The sequence below is a fragment of the Pelophylax lessonae genome (genome assembly GCF_965119305.1).
Source record: "Pelophylax lessonae genome assembly, chromosome: 1".
NCBI lineage: Eukaryota > Metazoa > Chordata > Amphibia > Anura > Ranidae > Pelophylax > Pelophylax lessonae.
Genome location: NC_138768.1, coordinates 133321073 through 133335476, shown reverse-complemented (window position 1 = coordinate 133335476; position 14404 = coordinate 133321073). Strand labels below are relative to the sequence as shown.

Genomic DNA, 14404 nt, shown 5'->3' with positions numbered 1-14404 from the left:
TTGGGAAGTTGTCATCTCTAGGAAGGTGTGGGAGCTTTTCCTTTAACTGGTTACGTGACCTGGCTTCTACACGGTCTCCGACAGCTCTCGGTCATGTCTTCCGATTGTGAGCCAGCCGGATGGACTCCTGATCATGTGACCATTGTGAGCTGTCATGTGATTGGGAAGCCATGCTGCCTCTGCACTAAAGACCACTTGAAGGGCAACAAGAAGGCAGAGTGAAAGGGTTAATCAGAAAACCCAAAAGTGTGGCTAAGATTCCTGCCCTTGTTTGGCTGAGGATGCTTCACTGGATAGGGACAGGCCTGATGCTTCTTAGAACCTTTTTTTTTTTTTCTTCTCTAGATTAGTGTTGAGTAGGTCAGATCCTGTGACACATTGCAAGTGTTATCCATGCAGTTTGGTGGAGGTTTGTGTACACCAGTCTGGTATGCCCTCCAGGCTCCATCCCATCCGGCACAGGTATGGATTATGGTCCTTCAAGTACCTCTGTGTTCCAGAGGGTTCCCAATACATTGGGTCTGTTATTGGCTGTTCCTCCCCAAGTTAGTCTATTTTTGGAAATGCTCCCTGCTTCTGCATTCTTGTGTTCCCCACTGAATGATGGAGAAAATAAGATTTTTTTCAAATTACTGTAAAAAAAAAAAAAAATCCCTCAAGTTGATAGGGTGACCCCACCCATTCTGTTTTCTTGGCTTAGTTTTTGGTGGATTTTGTTTTAGGCTTTCCAGGCAATAGGAAAAATGAAGTTCAAATAAGCTACTTTGAATGAGATGAAATTGATATTTACCAATCTCTCGTTCAAATAAGAAAATACGCCACAAAATTTCTATAAAAAATTGAAAGAGAAAAAAAATGAAACGCTTTTTCAGAAAAGTTGTGAAAACTGATTTTTTTTTTATTATTTAAATGCATGGTAAAAAAAAAATATTTTAAGTTAGGCTTGATTCTTTTTTTTCTTACAGCATTAAATTAAGAGAATTCATTTTACAGACACGTTTAACAAGAAAGTTGGTTTTCTTGGTTCCCAGCAAAGCTTATAAAAGTCCTTTCTTCTTTAGCAAGGTATTCTGGTCCTGAGGATCCATCCCTTCATAGTTCGCCAGCTCAAGAGTAAACGTGGCACTCCCTGATGTTATTGTACGCAGATCAGTAGAATACCCCTTGAAATATACAAATGAAGTAAATAAAATCAAAGGGAAATTTTAGCATCAAAATACTGTACACGCCTTACTATTTACACTCAGTGGCCACTTATCTAGTATCTATATGGGTAATTGCACACGGTACTGATATATGAACATTGGATATTCCTGGCAAAAAAAAAAAAAAAAAAACCCTGAATTGGCTGTATAGCATTTGCACATAAAAAAATTATTATAGCTTTTTTAAAATTAAGGTATGTGCATGTAAATACTGACCATCAATGCAAATTTAAATTTTCACACTGATCAATTTGCAGAGCAAGTTTATGAGCCTGTGTGTACAGGCCCAATAACCTCTTCCAGCCCAGGTCTATTCTGGCATTCCTCTCCTACATGGACAAATTGAATTTATTTGCTAGAAAATTACTCAGAACCCCCAAACATTTTATATATATATATATATATATATATATATATATATATATACCGTATTTATCGGCGTATAACACGCAGCCAATATTTGGAGAGAAATTTCAGGAAAAAAGCTTAAATTTAACATAAACAGCTTTGAACTCAGAACATTTTTTTTTTTTTTTTAAATCAAATGATATCTCACCAGTGCCCATATATGCAGCCCCATCAGCAGTGTCAATGAATGCAGCCCACCAAGTGTCCATACATGCAGCCCACCAAGTGTCCATACATGCAGCCCACCAAGTGTCCATACATGCAGCCCACCAAGTGTCCATACATGCAGCCTCGCAAGCGCAATGTCCAAATATGCAGCATCGCAAGCGCCATTGGAACTGACCTCATTTGTTTTTAAAAAGACCGGGAAGCAGCGCCAAGAGCAGAAGGGGCGGGCCGGGCCGAGAAGGAAGGACGAGCTGTCATAAGAGCAGAAGGGGAGGGCTGAGCCGAGGAGAAGTGAGAACGAGCGAGCGCAGTCATCGGAAGTCCCGCCTCCTCTGCCGAGACGTGTGATGTCTGTCATAGGCGGGACTTCCGATGACTGCGCTCGCTCGTTCTCTCCTCTCCTCGGCTCGGCCCGCCTCTTCTGCTCTTATGACAGGCAGCTCGTCCTTCCTTCTCCTCGGCCCGGCCCGCCCCTTCTGCTCTCGGCGATGCTTCCTGGCCGTTTTTTTTTTTTAATATCGGCGTATAACACGCACTGCTGCTTTTCCCTCCATTTTTAGGAGGAAAAAGTGCGTGTTATACGCCGATAAATACGGTATATATACAGTGGGTACGCAAAGTATTCAGACCCCCTTAAGTTTTTCACTCTTTGTTATATTGCAGCCATTTGCTAAAATCATTTAAGTTCATTCTTCTTCCTCATGAATGTACACATAGCACCCCATACTGACAGAAAAACACAGAATTGTTGACATTGTTGCAGATTTATTAAAAAAGAAAAACTGAAATATCACATGGTCCTAAGTATTCAGACCCTTTGCTCAGTATTTAGTAGAAGCCCCCTTTTGATCTAATACAGCCAGGAGTCTTTTTGGGAAAGATGCAACAAGTCTTTCACACCTGGATTTGGGGATCCTCTGCCATTCCTCCTTGTAGATCCTCTCCAGTTCTGTCAGGTTGGATGGTAAATGTTGGTGGACAGCCAATTTTTAGGTCTCTCCAGAGATGCTCAATTGGGTTTAAGTCAGGGCTCTGGCTGGGCCATTCAAGAACAGTCACGGAGTTGTTGTGAAGCCACTCCTTCGTTATTTTAGCTGTGTGCTTAGGGTCATTGTCTTGTTGGAAGGTAAACCTTCGGCCCAGTCTGAGGTCCAGAGCACTCTGGAGAAGGTTTTTGTCCAGGATATCCCTTTACTTGGCCGCATTTATCTTTCCCTCGATTGCAACCAGTCGTCCTGTCCCTGCAGCTGAAAAACACCCCCACAGCATGATGCTGCCACCACCATGCTTCACTGTTGGGACTGTATTGGACAGGTGATGAGCAGTGCCTGGTTTTCTCCACACATACCGCTTAGAATTAAGGCCAAAAAGTTCTATTTTGGTCTCATCAGACCAGAGAATCTTATTTCTCACCATCTTGGAGTCCTTCAGGTGTTTTTTAGCAAACTCCATGCGGGCTTTCATGTGTCTTACACTGAGGAGAGGCTTCCGTCGGGCCACTCTGCCATAAAGCCCCGACTGGTGGAGGGCTGCAGTGATGATTGACTTTCTACAACTTTCTCCCATCTCCTGACTGCATCTCTGGAGCTCAGCCACAGTGTTCTTTGGGTTCTTCTTTACCTCTCTCACCAAGGCTCTTCTCCCCCGATAGCTCAGTTTGGCCGGACGGCCAGCTCTAGGAAGGGTTCTGGTCGTCCCAAACGTCTTCCATTTGAGGATTATGGAGGCCACTGTGCTCTTAGGAACCTTAAGTGCAGCAGAAATCTTTTTGTAACCTTGGCCAGATCTGTGCCTTGCCACAATTCTGTCTCTGAGATCTTCAGGCAGTTCCTTTGACCTCATGATTCTCATTTGCTCTGACATGCATTGTGATCTGGAAGGTCTTATATAGACAGGTGTGTGGCTTTCCTAATCAAGTCCAATCAGTATAATCAAACACAGCTGGACTCAAATGAAGGTGTAGAACCATCTCAAGGATGATCAGAAGAAATGGAAAGCACCTGAGTTTAATATATGAGTGTCACAGCAAAGGGTCTGAATACTTAGGACCATGTGATATTTCAGTTTATCTTTTTTAATAAATCTGCAACAATGTCAACAATTCTGTGTTTTTCTGTCAGTATGGGGTGCTATGTGTACATTCATGAGGAAGAAGAATGAACTTAAATGATTTTAGCAAATGGCTGCAATATAACAAAGAGTGAAAAATTTAAGGGGGTCTGAATACTTTCCGTACCCACTGTATATATATATATATATATATATATATATATATATATATATATAAAAATGATTTTTTTTTTTTTTTTTTTAGCAGAGACCCTAGGGAGGAACATGACGCTGCAATTCTTTATGTCACATGGTATTTGCGCTGCAATTTTTCAAACACAATATTTAAAAAATATTGTGACCTACGTATTTGTTTGCTTCCAAGAGGAACACACTTTCCCTTTTATTTTTTCCACTTTCATTCCTATTACAAGTAATGCAAACATCACTAGTAATAGGAATGGGGCATGACCGCTCCTCTTTATGGAGAGATCTGGGGTCTAAAAGTCCATGAAATGAGATAAAAAAAAAAAAAAGGTAACCCCTCTCACCGCCTGTAAAAGCAAATCAAACTGCTAGGATGGCTTTTACATTGTAGGGAATTTCCTGCTGGAAAAAAAAAATATCTGGATGTTGCTTGTAGCTGCAGGCATCCTTCAGAGATCTCCACTTCAACTTAAGGACATAAACGTCCACCTAAGGTCAAGTGGTTAAAAACAATTGGCTACATTTAAATCAGTAAAGAAAATGCCTGAAACGTTGGGTTTTTAGGCATCACGTGTGTAAGAGGTCTAAAGGGTGTAAAAGGTCACCAAGAAACATTAGGTACACTGTGGCATTCAAATAATGCGGAAATTGTATTAGGCAAGCTAATGTGTGCAATGAAAACATTCCCTACACCATTATAGCATAAAGGACAAAATGAATCTGGAAAGTCTGGCCCTACAATATGCTCGTCACACCAGCACAGGTTTTCTCATTTGCCTAGGTATTGTGATCCTGTACCCACTGTAGCTGCACTAGTTGACCGCAATAGTCACCTGTTGCTGTACACCACCCTCTTCACGCTGCTTTAAATCATGCCAGTCTTCACAACGCTGTTTTAAAAAGATTTTATCTTGACAGCTATGGACTTCCTGCGAGCTTGGCCAAGTCTGTCTATTCTCTCCCCAACAATTTTCCCCCACATGAGAGTTTTTGTTGATTGAACTATTCGTATGTAAATTTTAAGGATTGTAGTGCGTAAAATTTGCAGGTGAGATATTGCTGAGATGCTGCATTTACCACATCTAGCACCAACATTTGCTAACATTGCTTAGATACTCTACACTAGTTTTAAAAACTCATGAACCTCTTGACCATATGTATGTGCTTTAGGTGCATAGCTTGGCAAATAACGTAAAGTGGTTGTAAAGGCAGAAGTTTTTTTTTTTTTTTTACTCTAATGCATACTCTTTACTCCGTAAAATCCCTTTCTCTGAGTTCATGGATGGATACAGCTCTTCATATTCTAAACCATAGGGTTATAGCACCACTTACAGTAGGACACTATTTTGGGCAACACCTATGGGCAGTTCTAGCTGGTATAAAACCCCCTCTTCTGCTGTAGGCATCCAATTTTGTAACAAGCAGTGTCAGAACTATCAAAACTCCCAGATGGCTGCTATGTGTGTCAATGAACTCACATGTGATTATACATTAACAAAAAAAAAAAACCCCCACTTTCTCCTACGTTCTTCGACAGACACAGCTTTTCATATTTTCGACCATAGGGACGTCCCAAAGCAGTGCCAAAAAAATAGGGGTGGGAAAACCCAAGGCCAAAAAAAAAAAAAAAAATCAAACCAAGCTAACAGGAACTCAACAAAAACACAGGATCCCAACCAGAACTACAACCCCCCCCCCCCAAGAGCGAACAGACCCCCTAAAACAGCCTTCTGCAAAACTTTGCAGCCAAAGCAAGCATTTGAAGATGTTGAGACATCCACTTTGTAAAACTTAGTGAAGGTGTGCACCAACGACCAGGTAGCCACCTTGCAAACTTGAGATGCCTGAAGACAGAAGGACCAAGAGGAACTAAGCACCTGAGTAGAGTGCGTTCTCATTTTCTTCTCATCATAGTATTTGTCTGGAGTATAAGAAGAGTAAACCTATAATCCAACCTATGGTGAAGCCCTTACCATGAGTTCTGCAAGTGGAACAAATGCTAGTATGACTTTATTATCGAAGCGGCTCTGGATCTCCTGAACATTGCCTCTCCTCTGTGCCAGATCCCCCAATACACTGCCAAGGTACTCCTCACCCATCGTGATCTCCACTCTCATCAGTGGTTCCAGAATCTGTTTATCTGCTTTCTTCAAGGCCTATACAAATTGTAAATATAAGAAAAATACAGCATATGTAAATTATTTAAGATTAAATACTGTAATCCTAAATAAAAGGACCTAAATAGGTCAATGCTACATTATTTTAAAGGATAACCAAGCCCAAGAAGAAAGAAGTAATATATTGCAACTTACAGTGCACAGATGTGGTGGCTGCATTCGTATTCTTGTTGCAAATATAAAAAAACAGCTGCTAATCTCTAGAAAAGGGAGTATCTTTGTCACTTCATTTGAGCTGCACCGAATAACATCTTCCTTACTAGTTATCCCTGCCTCCCCCCATGTAATGGAGATAAAATAACTCCACATCAGGAAAGAAGCCTAGAGTGACATCCATAACTCCCTCCGTAGATGCATAGCGCCCCCGGGACAGAAACTTTTTGCAGGTTTCCTCAGTGATTAATCTCTTCGCACCCGAGCCATTTCTGACACTTCGCTCCTACATGTAAAAATCTTTTTTTTGCTAGAAAATTACTGAGAACCCCCAAACATTATATATAACGGAATTTTTGTAAAATCTTACCTGTAAAATTCCTTTCTCTGAGTCCTCCGACAGTCGCCGCCTCTTCATATTCGTCACATATGGGGTATTAGACTTTGCTCCGAAGGAGTAGCTAGGCAACAGAATATGTTAACATTAAAGCTTTTAACATATCCCACCCTCAAGGGGTGGTCCCCTCAGTCAATACCCTCCTACTTCCTGCAACCATATCTCAGTTTTAGTGGAATAGCAGTAGAGTATACAACCAAACCCCAAAAGAGGGGCGGGGGCGGCGACTGTCGGAGGACTCAGAGAAAGGAATTTTACAGGTAAGATTTTACAAAAATTCAGTTTTCTCTTACGTCCTCCGACAGTCGCCGCCTCTTCATATTCGTCACATATGGGGACGTCCCAAAGCAGTGCAAACATGAGGGGTGGGAAACGCATCCGCGCCGAAAGGCAACGCAGTCTCCGCATAAAAGAAAGGAACCTTACCAAAGGAAGGAACCCAGCTGGGCAACAGGAAAAAACAGGTGCTCAACAGGAGCAACAACCAAGGAAAAGACAAATAACCAGGGGATAAAAAACTTATCCCAACAGCCAGTGGTCCCCACAAGGGACCCTAGGGAACCGCCGCACTAAGAACCTTGCGGCCAAAGGAAGCATCCGCCGATGCCTGAACATCTACTTTGTAGAATCTTGTGAAAGTGTGCACGGTCGACCAAGTCGCCGCCTTACACACCTGGGCTACAGAAGCCCCATGACGACAGGCCCAAGACGTACTCAGAGATCTAGTAGAATGCGCCTTCACAGGCACAGGGTGAACCTTCCCCTGCAAAGCATAGGCCTGTTCAATGGTCTGCCTGATCCATTTGGCGATGGTAGAGGCCGACGCCGCCATGCCCTTCCGAGGACCCTCTGGAAGAACAAACAAGGAATCCGTCTTTCGAAAAGACTCAGTCGATTTAAGGTAAACCCTTATCGCTCGAACAACATCCAAAGAATGTAATCTCACCTCCTTTGGATGTTTAGGCTTCGCGCACAGCGAAGGCAAGACAATATCCTCATTAAGATGGAATTCCGAAACTCGTTTCGGAAGAAAAGAAGGATTAGGTCGCAAGACCACCTTATCCAAATGAACAACCAGATACGGAGACTTGCAGGACAAAGCTGCCAGCTCAGACACCCTGCGAGCCGAAGTGATCGCCACCAAAAAGGCGACCTTTTTGGACAACATAGACAACGAGATCTCCCTGATCTGTTCAAAAGGAGCACGTTGCAACACAGATAGAACGAGATTCAAGTCCCAAGGGGGCAGAGGATCCCTCCTAGGAGGAACCAGATGCCGCACACCCTGAACAAAAGTGCCAACCAAGGAGTTGGAAGCCACGGGACGTTGAAACAGAACGGCCAGCGCAGACACCTGACCCTTTATCGTAGCCAGCGCCAAACGCTGATCGACACCCGTTTGAAGGAAGGACAGCACTCGGGAAACCAAGTACGTGCGGGGAGAAAATCCCCTGGACTCACACCAAGCAAAATAGGCCTTCCAAGTACGGTAATAAACCTTCCCCGAGGAAGACTTCCTCGCGTTGATCAAGGTATGAACGACCTCTGGGGAGAGACCCTTCTCCCTCAGGACCTCGGTCTCAACAGCCAGGCCGTCAAAGCCAGCGACTGTAAAGCAGGATGGTATATCGGTCCTTGAGACAGGAGATCGTCTCGAAGAGGCAGACGCCACGGGGCGTCGACCGCCAGATTCACGAGGTCTGCGTACCAGGACCGGCGAGGCCAGTCCGGTGCCACAAGAATCACCGTGCTGCGTTCCGAGTGTAACCTGCGAAGGAACCTGGACAGCAACTGAATCGGTGGAAACGCGTACATCAGCGTCCGACGCGTCTGCCCGAGGGTCGCGCGTCCTTGCCACGAACCTTCTCACCTTGTTGTTGAGACGAGACGCGAACAGGTCCACCTCTGGAAGACCCCACTTCGCGCACAACATCTGGAAGACAGCCGGGTGGAGAGACCATTCCCCCTGATCCAGGGTCTGGCGACTCAGATAGTCCGCCTGCCAGTTCTCCACCCCCGGAATGTGAACCGCCGTTTCGCCGGGACATGAGCCTCGGCCCAGGACAGAATGTCGGCCACTTCTCGAGCCGCTCGGGCACTCCTGGTGCCCCCTTGGTGGTTGATGTAGGCCACCGCCGTGGCATTGTCCGTCTGCACCCGAACCGGGCAGCCCTGCAGCCGGTCCGTCCAGCGATGAAGACAGAGATTTATCGCACGCAATTCCAGAATGTTGATCGGAAGGGAGGACTCCCCCTCCGACCAAGTCCCCTGGGCGGACAGAACGCCCAGAACACCACCCCAGCCCGACAGGCTGGCATCCGTGGTGATTACCGTCCACGAGATAGGACGAAATGACTTGCCCCCGGACACCATCGGGGACTGGAGCCACCACAGAAGGTCTCTTCTGGTGCGATGACTCAACGAGATTTGAAGATCCAGAGATTGAGGTCGCCCGTCCCACATGGACAGGATCTCCGCTTGGAGACCCCGCGTGTGAAACTGGGCGAAGGGAATCGCCTCGAAGGCTGAGACCATCAATCCCAGACATCTCATGCACGTCCGCAGAGACGAGTGCGGAACGTCCCTGAGGGACCCGACTTCCTCCTGAAGAGTTCTGAGTTTGTCTTCCGGCAGGAAGACCTTCGCCTGCACCGAGTCCAGAATCATTCCCAGGTAGGGAAGACGAACCGACAGACTCAGCGTCGCCTTTGGAAAATTTATCGTCCAACCAAACTCCTGCAGAGTTTGCATCGTGACAGACAGGTCCTTCTCCAGACCCTGGCTGGTCGCAGACCGAACCAGAATGTCGTCCAGATACCCCAGGACAGAAATGCCCTGGGCCCTCAACAATGCCAGAACCGGTGCAAGCACCTTGGTGAAGACCCGCGGAGCCGAGGCGAGACCAAAAGGCAACGCAACGAACTGGTAGTGATCCTCCGCAATGGCAAATCGAAGGTACCTCTGGTGACCCTCGAAAATGGGGATGTGAAGATACGCATCCTTCAAATCGATGGAGGCCATGAATTCCCCCGGAACCAAGGCAGCCACCACCGACCGCAGGGATTCCATGCGGAACTTGCGAACCCGCACAGAGCGGTTCAGAGCCTTCAAGTCCAGAATTGGACGAACCTTGCCCTCCTTTCTGGGCACGGTGAACAGATTGGAATAAAACCCCCGAAATCTGTCCCGATGAGGCACCGGTACTACCACTCCCTGAGCCCTCAGGTCCCGCACCGCCAGGTGCAGGTCCCGTAAACGCTCTGGAGACAGTTGAAGATTTGAGGGAAAAAATCTGCTCTCCGGCCGAGAGAGAAACTCGATCTTGTAACCAGATCGAACGATCTCCTGAACCCATCTGTCCCGCACGCGGGCCAGCCAGGGCTGAAGAAAACCGAGCAAGCGTCCCCCCACCCCAAAACTGGGTGAGGGCGCCCCTTCAGGCCGCACTGTTATGGGCTGCGGATCCGGATTGACCGGACTTCTGTTTACCAGACCAGGGCTTCTTCTGAGAGCCTTGACCTTTGAACGGTTTGCCCTTGTAGTGCGACCGAAAGGCACGAAAGGACCCCTGAGGGGGCCGAAAATTAGCATGCTTCTTCCCAGAAGCCCCCTTAGCCTTGGGGAAATGGGGCAAGAGAGTGCTCTTACCTCCGGTGATCCCCTTAATCAACACATCCAAGGACTCCCCAAAAAGGCGAGACCCATCATAAGGCAGATTGGCTAAGGTCTTACGTGAAGACTGGTCCACCGACCAACATTTCAACCAAACCAGGCGGCGAGACAACACCGCCACGCTGTGCACACGTGCAGCCAACGGAACTAGGTCCAAGTCCGCATCACACAGATACATGACACCCTGGTGGATTTGATCCACCATGTCCAGGGTCGCCGGCGAGGCCGAATCGGCCACTAGGACGCGCCTAAGCATCTGCGTCCAACTTGCGATCGCCTGGGCCGCCATGAGAGAAGCAAACAGAGCCTTAAGCATAGAACCCGTAACAGAATAAGTATGACGGGCAAGAGACTCCAATCTCCTATCCGTGGCATCACGGAACACAGGGGAATCCTCTGCAGGAATCGCAGTGGATTTGTTTAAAACCGCAATTGCGTGATCCACTGGGGGAGGCACACACCACCTTTCATCAGTGGAAGGCGAGAAAGGATAACGCAGCTTGAACCTACTAGGTACAGCAAAAGGTTTGCGCAGATTGCGCCATTGTTCCTTAACAGCGCGCTGAAAATCATCATTGCAGGGAAAAACCTGCGGCGTCCTGCGTTTTCTCTGCGTCCCATAAGCCGCCAAGGCAGCGGGGGGACACACTTCATCCTGCAAACGCAGCGTTTGCTTTATGGAAGCAATCAATTCATCCATGATTGCAAGCTCTTCAGGCGAGCCAGGGGGAGAATTATCAACCCCTTCAACTTCAGCCTCCACCTCAGACCCCACTAGATCCAGGGAGGAGCGGGACCCCGATAAGGAGGCCCCCGCCATAACAGCCCCATCACCTTCACCCTCAGAATCAGAGGAAAGAGCAACTCTGGGTCTTTTAGTAGATTGAGCAGCCACCAGCATCTGCACCTGAGCAGCAAGGCCAGCCACAATAGAGGCTAAATCCCCCCCTGGGGGGGAAACAGCGGTCCCCTGGCTTTCCACCAAGGCGGTAGGAAATTTGCCCTCCTGAGAATCCATTGCCCCTATAACAAATGCCGGATAATAAAGGGTTAACTGCCCCTTTAACAAGCGCGGCCCACCGCACCACACACAAGCACAATGAGACCCCCACAGGGACAATAAAACTGACACAGGCAATGGATAGGAAGGATATAACCTGAGGAGACCCTCGCCGCTGCTGCTGCCTCGATCGGTGTTCCTGGAGAAGAGGAAGTGATGCTGCCAGGGCGCTCTATGAAAGCCTATGGGAGGCTACAAGAAAATGGCCGCCATGCATGTAGAACATGCGGCCGGAGCGAGTGTAGGCAAAATGGCGCCGTTTGGCGCCGAAACCGCCGCTCCACAGTACAGTAAAACACACATGTCATCCATGTATAAAAACAACATGTGAGATCGCCGCAGCGATCGCTGTATAGTGCCCAAACATGCCACAAAACATGCCTCACAGCACACAGCTGCACACACTGACAAGGCTGACACACAGTGTCACACAGCTCCCCCCCCCCTTTGCAGCCCACAGCATGCAGCCGAGAGATAGGGAGACAAAACAGTGTGAATAGAGGCAGGTTACACAGTCCCAGACTGACACCCCCCCAGACAGACAGGTCCCCACATAGATACACTTACCTCACAATGGCGTGGGGGACCCGCACAGGCGAACAAGCCGCTGCACATGAGGCAGGGAGAGTCGCATACAAGACGCACAGAATGGGGGTTAAGAAACCGCACAGCGTCCAGTGAGGTAGCCACCTCACCAATCATCCCTGCACCGAACAGGGATGGGTCGTTCACTGTGCCAGGAGCGTTACCTGGCTGAACGCTCGATGGCAGGCTGGGAAGCCACTGACCCACGACCTGCGACCAGGGGGATCAGCCCGAGACCCAGCCCGCATGATCCTCTTCATCCGAAGAACTAACGCTGACAAAAAGAACAGCTAAGTAAAGGTAGAGAGAAAACTCAAACAAAAAACCAAAAAAGAAGAAAGAGTCTGGGGCACAAAGCCCCAGCACAGAGAGAGCCAGCCACTCCTGACAAGCTAGACATTAAAATTGAGATATGGTTGCAGGAAGTAGGAGGGTATTGACTGAGGGGACCACCCCTTGAGGGTGGGATATGTTAAAAGCTTTAATGTTAACATATTCTGTTGCCTAGCTACTCCTTCGGAGCAAAGTCTAATACCCCATATGTGACGAATATGAAGAGGCGGCGACTGTCGGAGGACGTAAGAGAAATATATGTTTTAGCAGAGACCCTATAGAATAAAATGGTGGGTGTTGCAATTTTTATGTCACACGGTATTTGCCCAGCAGTTTTTCAAACGCATTTAAAAAAAAAAAAAAAAAAAACACATTAAAAAGTTAGCCCGATTTTATTGAATAATGTAAAAGATGATGTTACAAGTAAATAGATACCCAACATGTCACACTTTAAATTTGGGTGTGCCTGTGGAATGGGGACAAAATACGGTGCTTAAAATTTACCAATGCAATGCATTAAACGCCTTTACAGGTTACCAGTTTAGAGTTGGACAGGAGGTCTGGTGCTAAAAATGTTTTCCTCTTGCTTGGACATTGGCGACAATACCTCACATGTGTGGAGCGATCGCCATTTACATATGTGTGCGGGAGTAATGTATGCATTCCCATTTGTGAGTAAACAGGGTGGGACAGCGGCGCTTTACATTTTTTTTTTTTTTTATTATTTATTGTATGCTAAATTTTTGCTACTACTAACTTTATTGCTATCACAAGGGATGAACAACATCGCTTGGAACAACACGGGCCGGTCAGGTTCTGTTTATGGAGAGATTTGGGGTCTATTAGACCTCAAATCTCTCCTCTAGCCCCATATGCAGCCGATCAGACAGAGATCGGTCCGATCAGCTGCTTTCCTGGCCGCTGGGGGGCAGGGAAACAAAGGGGTGGAACCGGAAGTGGGAAACTACCAGTTTCCAAGGACGATGCCCTCGCTCTCTGTATAGGGCAGCCAATGCTGCCGGCCACATCGCTCCCGACCTCTGCGATGGGGATCCGAGAGCCCAGGAGAGGCGGTGGCAGGAGGGAGGTGCGACCTTCTTTCCGCCACTCGCAGAAGTGATCTGAGTGGCTAGTTAGCCACTCAGATCACTTCTGCCTAAAAGAGAAGAGAATTGCCAGCTGAAAAGAATGATACCGGGATGATGCCTGTAGGCCAGGGCTTGACAAATTTGCTTTGAATCTAGGTGCCAGCTAAAAAAGTAAGGAGCCAGGTTTTTTTCCTTTTCTGGCTGTTGGGCTTCAAACTTCCCGCCCACACATCCAGGGCCATCTTAGTAGCATCATGGGACCCTGGGCAAAATAACGCACTGGAGCCCCTATAAGCCTGTCATAATTTAGGCACCTACTCAAGAATTACAACCCGCTACTACTGAACGTAACCCATTCAAATAAAATCAAAATGCTGCAGCATTTATAGTTACATATCGCCTCCTCACTGCCTGTCAGTTGTCTCTGAAAAGAAATCTGTGTGTGGATTGCTTTTCAGAGGGGTGGCAGTCTTTTTTATTCAGAGACCCAGAGAAGCAGAGGGGGGCATTAGTGCAGTTGTCAAGGGGAGAGTTAGTGTTAAAACTCACCAATTTTCCAGCCTCTAGTGTGCATGCATGTACTCCAATTTGTCACCAGTCCTGCACCCCTTAACATTCACACAGAAAACGCATGTGGATGTGGGTGCGCATCAGCGGGTAAAGTATAGATGGTGGCTTGTGGAGCAGGCACAGCAGAGATTGGATAGATCATAAGGAGGCAGGGCAAAATCATTGGCCTCTTCAACAAACTGCACTGTTTACTCCGAATAGAGACGTGTACTTAAAATGGATGCAAAAAAAAAAAAAATCTGTCAGTCTTAAATGTAGTCAGCAGGAAGGACAATAAAATACAGACTGATCTATAATCAGAAATTACACTTTACTTTATATGTCAGAAGGCA

The 14404-nt window shown here is 47.0% G+C and overlaps 1 protein-coding gene across 1 annotated transcript in view; it reads right to left on the bottom strand.

The window, feature by feature from the left end:
* Positions 1–956: 956 nt before the first annotated feature.
* GFM2 (GTP dependent ribosome recycling factor mitochondrial 2) overlaps positions 957–14404 on the bottom strand; it is a 58398-nt gene continuing 44950 nt past the window's right edge. Inside the window, exons 19-20 of the mRNA XM_082243324.1 lie at positions 6011–6193; positions 957–1163 (exon numbers count right to left, since the gene is read on the bottom strand). Coding sequence (XP_082099450.1) covers positions 1038–1163; positions 6011–6193 — 309 coding nt within the window. The 3' untranslated portion in view covers positions 957–1037. The remainder of the gene's footprint in view (positions 1164–6010; positions 6194–14404) is intronic.